The 19,074-nt window shown below is 39.9% G+C and overlaps 1 protein-coding gene across 2 annotated transcripts in view; it reads right to left on the bottom strand.

The window, feature by feature from the left end:
* Window positions 1–765: 765 nt before the first annotated feature.
* The window catches only part of SHLD2 (shieldin complex subunit 2), a 67,804-nt gene continuing 49,495 nt past the window's right edge, over window positions 766–19,074 (bottom strand). For both annotated transcript variants that reach the window (XM_066349762.1, XM_066349761.1), the window contains 6 exons: window positions 18,815–19,009; window positions 18,532–18,666; window positions 11,093–11,299; window positions 6,276–6,504; window positions 2,223–2,338; window positions 766–1,407 (listed from right to left, as the gene is read on the bottom strand). In XM_066349762.1, the coding sequence (XP_066205859.1) occupies window positions 1,208–1,407; window positions 2,223–2,338; window positions 6,276–6,504; window positions 11,093–11,299; window positions 18,532–18,666; window positions 18,815–19,009 (1,082 nt within the window). In that variant the 3' untranslated portion in view covers window positions 766–1,207. The remainder of the gene's footprint in view (window positions 1,408–2,222; window positions 2,339–6,275; window positions 6,505–11,092; window positions 11,300–18,531; window positions 18,667–18,814; window positions 19,010–19,074) is intronic.

The following is a 19,074-nucleotide window of genomic DNA, read 5'->3' as shown; positions in this document are numbered from 1 at the left end:
CACCACGCCACATCTGCTCCTGGTGACTCCCACTGTGTGGGTGCTTCTTCCACAGTCACAGTGAGAACACAGACAACTGAGTGTCTGGTGATAAGGAGATTCAGTAAGCACGCAAATCCTAAAAGCAACCTAACAATAGGACTCTCTTCCTTTTGTTATAAAATGAAACATGACCTTGTTCCCTTCATTTTCATATGCTTATTCAAGTGAACCCATTATTATACATAGTTATAACTAAGAAAATCATTTCATGTTGACAGTTTATTAAAGTCGGAACAAGAGAAACAGAGTCTGGGAGTGGAGCAGAAAAGCGATTCCTGAGGAAATGCCTCACAGCTGCACTCGCAGAGTCCTGAGCACAGTGCTAGAGTGTGGCAAGGACCCTAGAAAGGGGCCCTGTGAGCCCTAGGAAATGGATTGCCTCTACTGCTGGGTCATTTCTCTAGAACAGCAGTTTTTAACCTGTGTGCCCCAAGAATTTTTAAAATATGCAATACCTGACTGTTTAGTCAGAGGCACTGACCTCTTTTCTCTTAGTTGTCAAATAAAAAGAAAATAACAACAGCCAACATAACAATAGCCACCCAGTGTGAATAAACATTATACCTATTTTTTGTCAGGCAAACACACACTGGCGTCCCACAGAGTTTAGTAATTAGCTTATATGTGCCATGGGATGAACAGGGTTGAAAATCTCCGCCCTAAAAGCTAGAAAGAAAGAGACAAAAACAAAAATCCTAACCAAATATTTTTAGAAAAAAAGTTTTAATTTATGTATTTAGCTCTTTATAAAACACAAAAGTAGATTTACAGTTGTGAGTTTGTGAGCGTTTATTCTTGTACTTCTTAATTATTGTATTATTTTCCAAAAAAATTTTTCTCATCTTTTATTTATTTACTTTTGAATTATTTTTATTTATTTATTCATTTTAGAGAAGAGAGACAGAGAGAGAAGGGGGGAGGGGCAACAAGCATCAACTCCCATATGTGCCTTGACCAGGCAAGCCCAGGGTTTTGAACCGGCGACCTCAGCGTTCCAGGTCGACACTTTTATCCACTGTGCCAATTTTCCGTGTGAACTGTAAATGTACTGCCCTCCTCTGTATATTTAGATACCTCAAGCAAAAGCCCTGTAATTCATTTGTTTCAAAAAAGCAAATAATTTCCGTTGTCTCCCTTGAAGTACCTGCAGCTTCTTCACCTGGCCTCAGGAAACAGCATGGGATGCATGCTTCATGCCCGCAGGAAAGAAATCCAGGAGGGAGAAATCTTGATGCAGCGGGTAGCTGTTGTCATCTAACACAAAAAGGCTCTGCACCTTGACTACGCAAGGCGCCCTGCCACCTGCCAGCAGGGAGTGGAGCAGGTCCGCTGCCACCAGGCCGTAGGTGATCCCTGAGGAAGGAGCTGAGGAAGGTGGAAACACACACACAGCTCTCAGTGTCATCTCCAGGTAGAGAAAAACACACACAGTGAAGGGCTCATTGTTTCCCGTGATTTCTCAGGTCTCAGCCCTACTCTAAACTCCTCTTGTTCTCCCTTCTCTTTCTAATCATGGGTTGTGGAAGGTGCTCTAGAATGAGGACACGATTCCTGATGGTCACGGTAAGAAGGTGCACATGACATGTTCAAACTGACAGCAGTCGCTATTACAGTGCAAACATGGGCTTTGTGTTTGTTTGTTTGTTTGTTTTAGAGAGAGATGAGAAGATCAACTCGTAGTTGCTTTATTTGTGTTGTTTATTGATTGCTTCTCATACATACCCAGGGATGGGTTCAAGCCAACAACCTGGAATACTGAGGTGGCCGGTTTGAAACCGTGGGCTTACTCAGTCAAGGCACATACGAGAAGCAATCAATAAACAACTAAAGTGAAGCAACTATGAGATGATACTTCTCATTCTTCCCTCCCCCTACCTCTCTCTGTAAAATCAATAAATAAAATCTTAAAAAAAAGAAAGACTGTACACCTGAAATTTATATGTTATTAGCCAATATTAATCTAATAAATGTAATTTTAAAGAAATGAGACAGCATAGACCAAATGTTACCATAGACAGTCTCATGTTTCACTCAGCTATAAATTATCCTTCTGCTTCTAGTGACAGAAATTAAGCTTTGATTTACAGTCTAGTGTTCTTCCTGTCCCAGTACATGATCTACACTCCTTAAACAAATGGTTCCACCGAGAATGACCCCTCCGTGGGGTGTGGATATCTTACCTATAACTTTGCTGAGCCAGTCAGGAGGAATGTTGAAAAGAATCTTCTCTATCAGCTTGGATTCTACATGGATGCAAACCTTATATATCCCATCAGCTACGGTCAGTATAGCTGGTCTACAAAAGAGTAAACAGCAAAAAAAAAAAAAAAAAAAAAAAAGAGTAAAAAGCACATGGCTTTCAAAAGAGTTTCACATTTTGGCCCTGGCTAGTTGGCTCAGTGGTAGAATTCAATTCCCAGTCAATATTCCATTCCCAGTCAGGATTCGATCCCCAGTCCGGGCAACAGGAGAAGCGATCATCTGCTTTTCTCCCTACCCCCATCTCCGTCTCTCTCTTCCTCACCTGCAGCCATGGCTTGATTGTTCAGCAAGTTGGCCCTAGGTGCTGAGGATGGCTCCATGGCTTGCTTTAGGCACTAAAATAGCTCAACTGCCGAGCAACAGAGCAACAGCCCCAAATGGGCAGAGCACCCCCGGTTAGGGGGCTTACCAGGTGGATCCCCAGTTGGGGCACATGTGGAAGTCTGTCTCTGCCTCCCCACCTCTTGCTTACTTAAAAAACTAAAAATTAAAAATATATATTTTTATATTTTAAGAGTATGTACATACAATATAATTTCAAAAAGCACCTAGTTTTTATGCAACCACTTCTCACAAGCATGGAAGTAGCACTAAGGGTGTAGGGGTGGATAGGGAAGAAGAACTTTACTTTTTGTTTTACACCTTCCTTATATGTTGCATTTTTACCCAAGTATGTGTTAACTCTTTTTTTTTTTTTACAGAGACAGTGAGTCAGAGAGAGGGATAGACAGGGACAGACAGACAGGAACAGAGAGAGATGAGAAGCATCAATCATTAGTTTTTCATTGTGCGTTGCAACACCTTAGTTGTTCATTGATTGCTTTCTCATATGTGCCTTGACCGCGGGCCTTCAGCTTGCTGGAGCCAGCAACCTTGGGTTCAAGCTGTTGGGCTTTTGCTCAAACCAGGTGACATCGTGCTCAAGCTGGCGACCTTGGAGGTCTCGAACCTGGGTCCTCTGCATCCCAGTCCAATGCTCTATCTACTGCGCCACTGCCTGGTGAGGCTGTGTTAACTCTTTTATTATTATTTTTTTATTAATTGATTTGAAAGAAAGAGAAGGGAGGAGGAACATAGATTTGTTGTTCCATTTATTCATGCCGTCATTGGTTGATTCTTGTATGTGCCCTGATGGGGGACTGAACCCACAATCTTGGCATGTCCAACCAACTGAGCTACACAGACAACTGAGCTACTCAGCTAGGGCCTACCTACCTCTTTTAAAAATAAATTAAATTTGGCCCTGGCCGGTTGGCTCAGTGGTAGAGCGTCGGCCTGGCGTGCAGGAGTCCCAGGTTCGATTCCCAGCCAGGGCACACAGGAGAAGCACCCATCTGCTTCTCCACCCCTCCCCCTCTCCTTCCTCTGTCTCTCTCTTCCCCTCCCGCAGCCAAGGCTCCATTGGAGCAGGCCTGGCCCGGGTGCTGAGGATGGCTCTGTGGCCTCTGCCTCGGGCGCTAGAATGGCTCTGGTCGCAATGGAGCAACCGCCCCCCCCCCCGGTTGGGCAAAGCATCGCCCCCTAGTGGGCGTGCCGGGTGGATCCCGGTAGGGCGCATGTGGGAGTCTGTCTGACTGCCTCCCCATTTCTGGCTTCAGAAAAATAAAAAAATAAAATAAAAAAATTTTTTTTTTTAAATAAATGGAGAACAGAATTTAGAAGAGGAATTTTGTGTAACTGCTAGAACAACACTATCAATTTTCCTTCTAAAAACCTACTTACCCCTTGACCCACATGATGATTCTAGGTCCTTTCCTAGTTTTCACTCTGTAATCTTGCCCTAGGCTATCTCTCTATCTTCATTCTTTTTTTTAAGGTTTTATTTATTGATTTTAGATAGAGGAGAGATAGAGAGAGAGAGCGAGAGAGAGAGAGGGGGGGGGGCTGATAGGGGAGGAGCGGGAAGCATCAACTCCCATATGTGCCCTGACCAGGCAAGCCCAAGGTTTCAAATCAGAAAACTCCGCATTCCAGGTTGATGCTTTACCCACTGCGCCAGCACAGGTCAGGCTCTTACTCCATTCTTTCTTTCAACAAGTACATAGTCAGTATCTATTACACACCATACATTATGCTGAGCAGTGGACACTGTAAAGTAAAAGCAGTGAGTGAGCAATCTGAAATGGAGCCGGAGACCTCCAGGAAATGGAGCTGACACAGCTCCTCTATTTGAAACTGAACTTTGAACTGGACTGAAGTACAAACAGTTACATCGTGATAGAGTTCCTAGAACTGGCCCTGTGTCACTAAACTATATATTAAGAAATAAAATTCTCACCTAGCAGAAGACATGAGCAATGAACCATGCACAGCACAGAGTAAACCTGCTTGCCAACACCAAACACAGCTCTTTTAAGCCAACTGCTGTAATCTCTTTGGAAGCCTCTTTTTCCTGCTTTGTAAACTGTCCCTTTCTTTACCCTCTTGTAACACACTTGATTTTCTCTAATCCATGTCTTCAAAATTTTAAGTCCTGAAAGACCTTCAAATAAACCTTTTGTTTACCTTGCAGTTCTTGGTCAAAATTGATTGTCAGTATCCATTTGTGAACAAGACAGATCTAGTCCCTTCACTTGAAGAATTTGAGTTAGTGGAACAGAAGGGTAATAAGCCATTAAAGAATGATACCAAGATGATTCACTGGGGATAGAATAGTCTTTCCAGCAAATTATGCTGGGACAATTGGATATTCACATGCAAATTAATGAAGTCGGGCCCCTTTCTTATACCATACACCAAAATGAACTAAAAATAAATCATGGACCTATAGGCAAGAGTTAAAACTATAAAATTCTTAGGAGAAAATATGGGAGTAAATCTCTATGATCTCGGCTTAGAAATGATACCTTTCTTAGATATACCAACCAAAAGCACAAGCAACAAAAAGAAAAACAGGTAATAAAAAGTGTTGGCAAGGATGCGAGGGAAATGCAACCCTCATACATTGCTGGTGAGAATGTACAATTGTGCAGCAGCTTTGGAAAACAGTTTGGCAGCTCCTCTAAGGCTAAACATAGAGTTACCATATGACCCAGCAATTCTAATCCTGAGTATATAGCCAAGAGAAATGAAAACACATATCAACACAATAATTTGTACATGAATGTTCACATCAGTATTGTTTATAATAGCCAAAACGTGGGAATAATCCAAAAGTTGAGTTGAGTAGATGGAGAAAGAAGTGACTGCTAATGAGTTTGGGGGCTGTTGGGAGAGGGGGTGATGAAAATGTTGTAACATTAACACTGAGTGCTATTTTGTAAAGGCATATAATTTATAAGGTAAAAAGAAAAAGATTATCCAGGAACTTGAATATTTATTATTTGAAAAATGATGTGTTTTCACTGAGTTGGTTAGCCACTTTACCATAGGACATCTGAAACCCTCATTTTCTAATGTGAAGTTGAGAAAACTGAAGTACAGAAAGGCTGCACACCTTACTATCTCCCACTACTCAATGGTGAGATCATATAATACTTTTAACCTACAAATTCCAATTATTTATTAAGGTAGGGGACTGAGCTTCTTCACTTAGATCTTGGTTAAGAGTGCAAATCAAGCATAAATTTTCTCCCATATGGCTTCTTCAAGACAATAAAATCTACCAATTACTGCTTTTTAAAATCCTATTATGATTGCCCTGCCCAAATAGCTCAGTTGGTTTGAGCATCATCTGGGAGTACAGAGTTTGCCTGGTCAGGGCATGTACAGGAATAGATGGCTATTCCTGTTGCGTACTCTCTCAAGCTCTCCTAAAGAATCAATAAATTAAAGGGAGGGGGTCCTGTTATGATTACTGTGCAATTTTTGCTTTCACAAATAGCTATTTATTACTCAGGAAATTTTGTTAACTTGTATTAGCTCTAATTAGCTCTCTTTGGAAAGTAAGAATTGACATACAATTTTTTGGTCATTTCCAGTCCTATAAAAATAAATAATTTCCATCTTATTGGCTTGTTTAGGTCCCTTACCTGTAGTATATTTTCTTCATAGTATTAGGCAAGCAGTGAAAACACTGTTTGTAGATCCTGTTCTCATCTGTTTCTAGTTCCAATGCACACTTTGCACAGCCAGTGTACGTGATGTTAGGAAGAGAGGAGAAAATGCTCTTCAGAGCACTGTGAGCATTTATAACTATCTGCTGAGCTGCTGTAACAGGAAACACTAGCTCTACAATCTGAGCTTTGAGTAGAATCACTCCTATGAAAGACAAAAAATATTATAAATTATAAGAACAAAATTATAATTTATAAGCATGGTTAAATTATGTAGTTGATTTACAGTTACTTATTGTAAAGAACACATCCAAGATCTTGTTCTTGGGCTTCTCTTTTTTACTCTTTTCTTAGATAATCTCACTCATTTATGGCTTCAGTTGGACCCCAGAATGAAAGGGGTGATCTGCCTGCAACTCAGAGTGAAGATTTATTTGACTAATTTGGCTGAACAGGTGGATGTTTTCTTTCTCCTTGTCATCTGGAACCACGCAAAATAAATTTAACACTCAGAAGAATTCCCACCAAACACTTACACTTGAAACTAGCTAACATACCCTCTCTCCCTGCCCTCTCTTCTTCTTTTTAATTGATCAAATAGAAGGTAAATTACTCCTTTATTCTCTATTTTGTCTAAAAATAATTTACCACCAGCTTATCCTTTTTTTAAAAAAACTTTCTTTTCCTATTTTCTGCCCATTCTCACCCATACTCTGCGTGTTGGTTATATAAACACAAGCTGAGAGTCCTTATCTGCTAAATGTGTGCCTCACCAGGAACCTCAAGTATGCTCCTTCACTCCTCACTGGCTCCCGCATTCCCGCTATAAAAATAGTACCTGTCTGCCAGACAATCTTTTTTCTCATTTATCTTTGCCTTGCTGTATACTAGTGAGGTGGATGAGTTTATCTGAGCATTCCTCTCCCTTCCTCTCAATATTCAGTATAAAGCCCTTTTTAAACATTTGTTGTTTCTTCATCCTTTTAGCATGTAGACAAGAACTCCTCATTCTGATGTCCTATTCTCTTTTCTGGTTATCTCTTTGAGAGTCCCCTTAATGGTGACTTTCCTATGCCTATGTCCTCCAGTTTGCTTTAGTCCTTTACTGCCAAAAGATTGTGCACCATCTCTTCCAGTCCTGTCATATATCTCTACATAAATTGCATGAGTGTGTAGTGACCAACATATCTAATAAACTACAGCACAGACTCTATATCACACCTTTTCACACACACACTGAACCACTAAGAAACTATTTAATTAAAGAATTTAATAAGTTTAGAAGAATGTTAACAAACTCCTAACATTCTGTAAATGTATACACCTCTTCAAAAAAAATATAAAGTTCATTAAACGTGGGTTCTACTTTCAAGGAGCTTGCAGCCTGCGAGGCACTGCCGCTCCACAGATGGCAGGATGAGATGCTAAGTGAGCAGCTTCACTTCCTCACAAGGAGTCTGGCACGACTTCATCCCTCACTGGCTGCTGCTAAGCTTTGTAAAAAGAGTAGACCTGAAGAAAAATTGCTGAGAGATTAAACTGCAGCCTTGAGACAAGTCTTTGGTGTGGACTTCGGAAAGCCAAGTCCTGCGAGGGCAGAACGCTGACCAGCAAGCACTACCGGGATTGTTTATAGGAAGCAGCTGAACCCTATAGCCATTTTCCTACATGCTTGGGGGGGCATTGGTCGGTCATCTTTCTCTGCACCTGAATCCATTGTAGACTAATTTCACCCAGGCGCTGCTAATTTGCTTGATTAGCAAAGAGACGGATAAATACGATGAGGCTGCAGAGAGCTGGGCTCTGAGTCCTAGAGGCTGGGAGACCCCTGTACCCATCTTTTCTCTGTTGTGTCTTGTGCGTGTTTTTTCTTAAGTCCTGCAGCACCTTCCTTTTGTGCACACCCACGGCTGAGCTGGTCTCGGCACAGACCCTCTTAGGAAATTCTCCCATTTGATCTCCTCTTCTCCTTGCTTTTGTTTAACTTTGAATTAGGTTAGAAACAACTTGCTGGTATTTCTATGTGCTCTCTCCATCTGTCTTAAAAATAATAAACAATGATAGAAACTATGAATCCAGCCCTCATAGCTGAACATAAAGGAATGGAAATGGCTAAAAGGCCTCTCTGAACACAACCTACAGGGACTGCAACAGGGCCAAGTTGATGCACAGCTTCTCCAAAGGGAGCACCGCTCACTGCAGCTGCCAGCTTCCTCCTCAAACAGTGAGGCTAGCTAGATTCTTAGGACCATTAATCATCAGAGCTGTGACCACCTATTTTGTTGATTTTTTTATTTTAAAATCTAATTCCAGGTCTTCAGTCCCAGCCGGTAACTGTTTTATGTAAGCAGCAGTTAAGAGAGCTGGCTTCTCCATGCCACCAAATTAAAGGTAGTCCTTCTACTGCGTATGGTGTCCCTTGAAGGATCAGCTTGTAGGGATTGGGGGGGGGGGCTGGAGGAGCTCACAAATATGAAACTGCTTTAGGAATTTAAATACTACAACATTACTCAAGATTTCACCAGTTAGTATAAATCAAGAGTCTTCTATGGCCACAAGCAACTTACTTCCATTTCTGAAAGTTGTATAAAAGTTTAACAGTATAAAAATTTGTAAATTTTCTATCACTTTGTGTTTATCTTCCAGAAATGTTCATTTTGATTTAACTATCTATTAGTATTAATAAATGGCTCAATGCAGAACTGAGTACTGTGTATGGAATTCTTCTCTGAGAATAAATGTCTGCATTTCACTAAAAGTTGGGTTTTCTTTAGAGGTATTATTATTTTCCTTTTCTACTTGCATTCTCCTCAGCTTAGTGTCATGATATAATAAATGCTAATGTCTACAATCATATCTTTTTAAAAAAATTTTTTTTTTTACACAGACAGAGAGAGTCAGAGAGAGGGATAGACAGGGACAGACAGACAGGAACAGAGAGATGAGAAGCATCAATCATTAGTTTTACGTTGCGCGTTGCAACACCTTAATTGTTCATTGATTGCTTTCTCATATGTGCCTTGACCGCAGGCCTTCAGCAGACCGAGTAACCCCTTGCTCGAGCCAGCGACCTTGGGATCAAGCTGGTGAGCTTTTTGCTCAAACCAGACGAGCCCTCTCTCAAGTTGGTAACCTCGGGGTCTTGAACCTGGGTCTTCTGCATCCCAGTCCAATGCTCTATCCACTGCACCACTGCCCGGTTAGGCTACAATTGTATCTTTTTTTTTTTTTTTTTGTATTTTTCTGAAGCTGGAAAGGGGGAGAGACAGTCAGACAGACTCCCGCATGCGCATGACCGGGATCCACCTGGCACGCCCACCAGGGGGCGATGCTCTGCCCCTCCAGGGCGTCGCTCTACCGCAACCAGAGCCACTCTAGCATCTGGGGCAGAGGCCAAGGAGCCATCCCCAGCACCCAGGCCATCTTTGCTCCAATGGAGCCTCGGCTGCGGGAGGGGAAGAGAGAGACAGAGAGGAAGGGGGGGGTGGTGGAGAAGTAAATGGGTGCTTCTCCTATGTGCCCTGGCCGGGAATCAAACCCGGGCCGGGAATCGAACCAGGGTCTCCCGCACGCCAGGCCGATGCTCTACCGCTGAGCCAACCGGCCAGGGCACAATCGTATCTTTAAATATATATATATATTTTAAAATACCTATTAACACAACTTGTAAAATTTTAATCTGGTGTTCGGTCAATATAGAGTAAGAAACTAGATTCATGCTACTACCTTATGATAAAATAAAAAATAAATATTTGGTCTTGGCCCCTAGTCCTGGCACACAACTCCAAAATCCCATGGAATCTCTAGGGATAAGAGTATCTTTTGTGCCCTGGCTAGTGGCACAGTGGATAAAGGTCATCCTGGAGTGCTGAGGTCACCAGTTCAATTCCAGGATCACCGGCTTGATTCAGAAGGCACTGGCTTGACCCTGAGGTCATCAGTTTGAACCCCAGTCAGGTCACATATGAGAAGCAATCTATGGCACAATTAAGTAAAGCAATGAGTTGATGCTTCACTCTCTCTCTCTCTCCCCTCTCCCTCTTCCTCTCTCTCAAAAAAAAATCAATGGGACAAAAGTATATTTTGTATGATAATAAGATAACTGGTGACTGGGGGCCGGGTTGAATGTGAGATCATAGACATGATCCCATGGTTGCTGGCTTCAGCAAGGGGTCATTGGCTCGGCTTGAGGCTTGAACCCTCTGTTCAACGCATGTACGAGAAGCAATCAATGAACAACTGAAGTGATGCAACTAGGAGTAGATGCTTCTTATCTTTCTGCTCCACCTCTCTCTCTCTAAAATCAAATTTTTTTTTTTTTTACTTTTTTTTTTTTCATTTTTCCGAAGCTGGAAACAGGGAGGCAGTCAGACAGACTCCCGCATCTCCCGCATGCGCTGGACCAGGATCCACCGGCATGCCCACCAGGGGACGATGCTCTGCCCCTCTGGGGCGTTGCTCTGTTGCAACCAGAGCCATTCTAGCGCCTGAGGCAGAAGCCATAGAGCCATCCCCAGCGGCTGGGCCATCGTTGCTCCAACGGAGCCTCGGCTGCAGGAGGGGAAGAAAGAGACAGAGAGGAAGGAGAGGGGGAGGGGTGGAGAAGCAGATGGGTGCTTCTCCTGTGTGCCCTGGCCAGAAATTGAACCCGGGACTCCTGCACGCCAGGCCGATGCTCTACCGCTGAGCCAACCGGCCAGGGCCTAAAAAAAAAAAAGTAAAATCAATTTTAAAAAATAATAAAATTTTTTTAAAAATTAACTAATAGTATCTTATGTATATAAAGATCTTACCTGAACACTTGCCCTCCAGGTGTGTTGCTAATTCTGATATCTTCAGAAAAGAGGGCATGCTTTTTTGAAATTTTGCTTTAAATGTAATTGCCCTTCTATCATCATCAAACAGGCACTCACAGGATGACCAAGGCGTTGTATGCAATTCTAGGTTTTCTAAGATGAAATTGAGCTGAACGAAAAGATATTTAAATTCCCAGATAGAATCTTAAACAAAAAAATAAAAACAAAAAGTTATCAAAAAGGAAAGAATCTAGGCTCAGAATCAGATTAAACAGATTGACCTGATTTAATCAGTTAAATACAACTTATATCACACTAAGGAATTTGTGTATAATGGGACAAAATATGAATTTTTTTCTTTTTTAAGTGGGCAAATTTCATTAAGGGTTGGGGAAAAGTAGGTTTACAGTTGTTCATATGGAAAAAGACATGCAGGTTATGATGGTTACAACAGCTTTAGTAACTGTGTTCGCATACTCACATCTGTGACCCTACTCCTGCCACCTCAGTACTGAGGCAACAGCGTAAGATGCCAGAGATAATTTTAATAAAATTTTTATAAAGATTTCTTGGTCTCCTAAAGAGTCATAATTTATTATAACCAACTGCTCGTCAGACTAGCAAACTTCATTTTGATATCTACAAGCAATGATTTTTTAAAATAATGACAAAATTTTTAAAAATATAGACACATCTGCCATAATCAGTATCTCTCATTGATTTTCAACACCTTAGTTTTCTGATATAGCTAATTTTTCCAGAACAAAAAAAGCACTTAGGTACAGTTGTACCTATTTTTAATTCCCTCAGTAATAATTTCAATTCTTAAAACTACAGTAGCAGAGATCTGCTTGCCAAATAACCATAGTCTATATTAATAAATTCAATTTTAAAACTATAATAAAACAAAAAGAGGTCTCTTAGCATTAAGTTTTCAATAATAACAGCTGTCTTTTTAATTTCCCACTTGCCTCAGGTCAACATCTAATCTGGATCTCTAATGCATCTATAATTTATTTTAGCACAAATATAAAATATAAATTTTATTTTTTCCCCAAATTTTTAGCTAGATATCACAAACATTACCTAAAAGAGAAAAAGTTTGACTGGGGTTAGGGGGCAGTGACCACACAATACAGTGTACAGAGATGTGTTATAGAATTGTGCACCTGAAACCTATAATTTTGTTAACCAGTTCCACACAAAAAAAAATTCAATTAAAGAAAAAAGCTTGTTCTTATTTTTAATTATAAAATATTGTAAAATATTTAGATAGTACAAGAAAAGGAAATAGTTGAGATAAGATTGCCATGTTGGCTCTGGCTGGTTAGCTCAGTGGTAGAGCGTTGGCCTGGCGTGCGGAGGTCCCAGGTTCGATTCCCAGCCAGGGCACACAGGAGAAGCGCCCATCTGCTTCTCCACCCCTCCCCCTCTCCTTCCTCTCTGTCTCTCTCTTCCCCTCCCGCAGCCAAGGCTCCATTGGAGTAAAGTTGGCCCGGGTGCTGGGGATGGCTCTATGGCCTCTGCCTCAGGCGCTAGAATGGCTCTGGTTGCAGCAGAGCGGTGCCTCAGATGGGCAGAGCATCGCCCCCTGGTGGGCATGCCGGGTGGATCCCGGTCAGGTGCATGCGGGAGTCTGTCTGACTGCCTCCCCGTTTCCAACTTCAGAAAAGAAAAAAGAAAAAAAAAGATTGGCCATGTTTTTTGTTGTTTATTTTTTACAGAGTCAGAGAGAGGGACAGACAGGGACAGACAAACAAGAACGGAGAGAGATGAGAAGCATTAATCATCAGTTTTTCATTGCGACACCTTAGTTGTTCACTGATTGCTTTCTCATATGTGCCTTGACTGTGGGCCTTCAGTCCAAGCTGGTGAGCTTTGCTCAAACCAGATGAGCCCGCACTCAAGCTGGCGACCTCAGGATCTCAAACCTGGGTCCTCCACATCCCAGTCCAACACTCTATCCACTGCGCCACCACCTGGTCAGGCTGGCCATGTTTTAATAAAGTGGTTCTCTATATATGTTTGAACTTTTTTACTAAAAAAGTTTTAAAAATAAGTGCAGATTTCATACACATATAACATTAAAACTAAATAAAAATAAAAGTAAAATCAGGTGCTACAGAGTAAACACCTGCTTTCCACATGCTTGGGTCCGAGTAAATAAAGTGGATAAAACTAAAGGTATAAAGAAAAATAAAAACCAAGTAATATTTATTACCATACAGAGATAGCCACAGCTAGCATTTTAGTATCTATATTTCCAGACTTTAAGTATAAATACATATTTATATAACCACTTTTATTAATATAGGATCCTACTACAAATGAAGTTTTGTAATCTACTTTTTAAACTACATGATACATCACATACATCTCTCTAGGTTGGTGAACACACATGCATTTGGTAGTAGTGAATGCCTCATGTGCCTACACAGAACACAAATGACCACACCCTATGAAATAAGCTCAGGCATTCCTGTATGTACTTCTCAACCCAGTCCTCCAGGCCACCTCTGATTGAATCAAATTCCATCTAGGTAACCAAATTCTCTTGGCTAGGAATTTGGAAATGGGACTGGTGTCTTAAAAATAAAAGTAAAATCAGGTGCTACAGAGTAAACACCTGCTTTCCACATGCTTGGGTCCGAGTAAATAAAGTGGATACAAGGAGGAGCTGCCTGGGACCCACAGAGCTTTTCAGCTCCTTGTTCCAAGCCCCCTGGAAACCCAGAAGCCCTCTTGCCTCATGTACTATGAGATAGATACTCCTGCACACTTCAAATACATATAACCCCCTTAATTGTTTAAGTTAACCAGACTAGAGTGCTAGTCCTAACTACAAGTACTCAGTGCCCAAGTTTAAATATAATTTAATACACTCCATGGACTGCAAGACCTGGACGTGCATGCATTTTTAACTTGACAACTTTTTTCTTATTACTTGAAACAAGTAAAGTTATTCCCTCCTCAAACTTGAGCCTCTTACTCCTTAAGGACAGTGGAAGTTTTGAAAGGTTGCCTGATCTGTATATTATTCTTCATTCACTCACAAAAAAAGATATTTACTAGGGCAGGCATAGTGCTGTGTCATAGCCATATAATGGTGAACAATCTGTTCATAGAACCTACAGTCTACTGAGAAAATTACCTATCCTGCGAGCCAATAAGCGAGATAAGCCCAGTTGTGTTAGGTGGCACGAATGGGATACAAAGAGTGCTCTGATAGAAAGCAGTTCTGTATAGACATGTGCAAGGCCTCCCTCAGGATATGGAATTGGAGCTGGGAGATGAAGGAGCCATGCCTGTGGGAGAGAAGGAGGAAAAAGTACTCCAAGCACAGCAAATATAAATTCAAGATACTGAGCAGGAAAAGGAATGGCATGTTCAAGTAATAGAAAGGAGTCATATGTGGTTAAGCTAGTAAGTCTGAGGGAGAATCATATTGAGACAATTTGTGATATGTTTCTGTATTTATTTATTGATTTTTTTTTTTTTTAGAAAGAGAAAGATCCATTTGCTGTTCTACTTATTTACACATTCTTTGGCTGATTCTTGTTTGTGCCTTGACCGGGGATCAAACCTGCAACCTTGGTTTATCAGGAGGACACTCTAACCAACTGAGCTACCCGACCAGGGTCACATTTCTGTATTTGAATCGTGAATTAATGGTGTGAATGTAAAAAAAATGCTAGAATCAGACTTTCGGTCAAGCTGTTGATGTAGGACATGCAGTATTTGCACCCTCCCACAACCACATTAAAATACAACTACAGTACAGAACAACCATATTTCAGAACCATATATCTAGCCAGAAACCTGGCTGAATGGAAGTCCTGGGACTAAGGCTATAAAGAAGAAGCCACACTGAAATTGGTAAGAGAGGCAGAGATGCAGAACAGGCTGGTCCTACACCGACATGTGGTGAATAAAAATCAGGAGGGACATCTCAGCTGTGGAGGTCCCCCTTGAGGAGCAAGGGGTCCCAGCCCCACACCAGGACCCCAAGCCCAGGGTTCCAGTGCCAGGAAGGAAATCCCCATAACTTCTGGCTGTAAAAACCAGCAAGGATTGTGGCTGATTGAGACAGAGGGCTGCTGGAGCCCCAGGCAGTTTTTCTTAGAGGGCTCGTGCACAGACTGATTCACTCTCCCTGAGCTCCAGCTTTGGGCTAGCAGCTTCACACATGCCAACATTCATATGACAGGGCAGCCAGAGAAGAGAGAGAACAAGAAATTGAAAACCCGTTTTGAAAAAATAATGACAGAAAACTTTTGATGAAAGAAATAGACATGCAAGTCCAGGAAGTACAAAGGGCCCCAAACGAGATGAACAAAGAAGCCCAGTAAGACACATCATACTTAAAATGATAAAGGTTAAACACAAAGAGAGAATCTAAAAAGCAGTAAGAAAAAAGTAGTCAGCTGAGTTCTCAACAGATACTTTGCAGGCTGAAAGGAAGTGGGAAGAAATATTCAAAGTGATGAAAAGCAAGAACCTACAACCAAGATTACTCTACCCAGCAAAGTAATCATTTAGAATTGAAAAACAAAAAGCTTCCCAGACAAGGAAAAGCTAAAGGAGTTCATCACCACCAAACCAGTATTACAAGAAATGTTAAAAGATCTTCTTTAAGAAGAAAAATATTAAAAAAAAGATAAAAAAAATATGAACAATAAGCCCTGGCTGGACAGCTCAGTTGGTTAGAACAACATCCCAAAACACAAAGGTTGCATTTTCAATTCCCAGTCAGGGCACATACAGGAATGGATTAATGTTTCTGTCTCTCTCTCTCTCCCTTCCTCTCTCTCTAAAAATCAATCAATAAATTTTTTTTAAAATGAACCCTATTTATTGTGGTTCTAAAAAAATATGAACAATAAAATGGCAATAAATACATATCAACAATTGAATCTAAAATTCAAAATAAACAAACAAGCAGAACAGAAACAGACGGATAGATACAGAGAGTATTCTGATGGTTGGCAGATTCAGAGGGAGGTTGGGGGGATGGGTGAAAAGGATAAAGGGATTAGTAAATACAAACTGTATTAGTAAATACAAATATGGTTATTTGTTACAAAATAACCATAGGGTTGTCAAGTACAGCATTGGGAATATGGTCAATAATATTCTAATAATCATGTATGGTGTCAGATGGGTACTAGATTTATCAAGATGTTCACTTAGTAAGTTATACAATGTCTAATCTTACTGGGGTGTACACCTGGAACTAATATAATTCTGTATATCAACTACAATTGAAAAATAAAGATTTAAATTTTTAAAAAGTCTGTGAATAGATTTCAAACCTCCATGCAGACAGAACTATGATTTTGCATTAAGTATAACCACAAATACTAGGATTATTTGCATTTACCTGTGCCTAACTGGTAATGTCATGAGAGTACTTTAATATGTTATTTTAAAAATATTAGACTTCTTTCTATTAAATAATTTCAAGGTTATTGCATTGGAATGGCATTTAGTCCTGAATAGCTTATTTTATGATGCCCAGTTATTCTTAAGAAGTGTAATTTAAGTCTGTAGTCTACTCTCATTAGGACCCAAACTATGACCAATGCTTGCTACATATGAGGCATACTAAATGTGAACTTGCTCTGTTATCTCCAGTATTCAATAATGATTCAACATAATGATTTCTAATTCTATCACCTAAATATGAGGGTTGTTTTTTCCTTGGGAACAAGTAAAACCAGTGCCCAATACAAAAAAAGGGTAATAGAGAATGCATCAAGAAATAATAAATGAACAGATAGAATGCTAACAATTTCTGAAAGTAGAAATCACTTAGATGACCATTCAAAATTGGTACTATCGTATTTTTAAAAGAATAATCATGAGGTATTGAGCTGGAGATTAAAACTTAAAAGTGATGGTTATAGCCTGACCAGGCAGTGGTGCAGGGGATAGAGCGTTGGACAGGGACAAGGAGGACCCAGGTTCGAGGCCTTGAGTTTGCCAGCTTGAGCACAGGCTCATCTAGTTTGAGCAAGGCTCACCAGCTTGAGCCCAAGGTCACTGACTTGAGCAAGGGGTCACTCCCAGTCAAGGCACATATGAAAAAGCAATCAATGAACAACTAAGGTACTGCAACAAAGAACTGTGCTTCTTCTCATCTCTCTCCTTCCTGTCTGTCTGTCCTATCTGTCCCTCTCTCTGTCTCTCTCTGTCTCTGTCACACACACACACACAAAAGGGATAGTCATAAATAAAGTATGCCAAATGAATGAACAAAGAACAACTACATCTTAATCCCTGGATTCATAAAATTTCAATATTAACCTATCATAGAATTATCTAGAGACAACTATAGTTTCTCTTCTATTAACCAAATAGCTATTCATTATAAAAGAACATTCATATTAAGCATGGAGCAATCTGCTTTTCTATGGCTCCATTAGATCTAGAATGATACCTTTGACCTACATTTTGATCAGCATACACTAGACTCATGCTCCCGGCTATGAAATGGTGGTCAATAACGATGGTTAGTCTATCACTGACACATGTTTGTCAGATTTCTCAACCCAACAAATATTTGTCACTGTTTGATCCTAATATAAGAGTCAAAAGTCAGACTTACCTTAAATCCTAGTCATAAGTTGTTAATGATCAAGAGAGACAGTGTGACTGATCCTATCTTTGGTAACTATTTTGTAGGTAGAACTTTGAGACATTAACTCTTTTGAGTAAAAAAAATGGATCACACACTTAATCTCTGAATTAATTTAGCAGGGTAAAATAACTCATGAGCCACTAATTATAATATCTTTGACTGTTACAACTAAAGGATGTCATAATATCAAACAGAAAATACACCACTTTATGGAAGCATCAATTCCATTTAATACATCACAAATTATTAATTTATGCTTTAAAAATGTAATCATGGGTCATATTTTAAATATAAAATTCTATGGGTAGCTAATAGTTCATACATTTAAAATAACTGGAATAAAAACCTAAAACACAATAATTTATTTAACAATAACTTATGACTTGAAAAATTAATGCAACTCCCATAATATCTATCTTATAACCAGAGAGAACTTTATTTATCAGAGTACTTTGGCTAAATAAAAATTGTAAAAGCTTCTCCAGAATTAAATGTTTAAAGAATTTCATCTGAAGGGATAAGTTCTTCACTACAATGGTAGAGTAGTATACCTAGAAATAAATGAAAGCTTATAATTAATCACATTAATTATGGAGGACCTTTCAGATTACTGGTTTACTTACAGCAGGTATAAAATTATGAGAGAAGAAACCTGCTATTATAGAAGAATATTTAACCATGATCTCTTACATTTCAAATGTAATCTAATCTCTTAAGATTCTCTCCATCTTTAGGATCATAAGCTTTAATCATTTACCTAACTACAAACAGATTAAATGCTTTCTGTTGTATTTACCTTTTTTCCTTTGAAGTTGAGGGTACCAGGCTGCTCCGTGACCCCATAATATAAGCACATAATGCTGACCTTGGGCCTGTTCCACTGTTAACATAACTTTCCTTTGCTTCTGTTCTCTATAGCGATATAATGCCTCTGGAAAAGAAAAAGGAATATTTTAGTAACTCTATGACATGTGATACCATACTTTAATGTGTAATGATAACCAAACTGTACACCAAGAAGGTCTTGTATCTTAATTGTGTTATAATCTTAAAACTAAGGAGGTGCCCCAAATGATTACCTGTCAGTATGGTGATATCAACAACTCTCAGCACCACATGAACTAATATGTCAGGCTGAAGCTGGTCCAAGTCTACAAATTCTATACTGTTCATTTTCTGAGGCTTTCTCTGAGGAAGCTCTCTGAGATACAAATGTTTTGAAGATACATATGCCAATAAGTCTTGAAGTACAACATCATTAACTATATTGGAATCTAAGAAAAGAAAAACACACACATATATGAAAAATGGCAAATTTATTTTTTTTGACAACACAGTA

Source organism: Saccopteryx leptura, chromosome 9 (genome assembly GCF_036850995.1).
Source record: "Saccopteryx leptura isolate mSacLep1 chromosome 9, mSacLep1_pri_phased_curated, whole genome shotgun sequence".
NCBI lineage: Eukaryota > Metazoa > Chordata > Mammalia > Chiroptera > Emballonuridae > Saccopteryx > Saccopteryx leptura.
The sequence above is the reverse complement of the archived record's forward strand: the minus strand, read 5'-3'. Positions and strand labels throughout refer to the sequence as shown.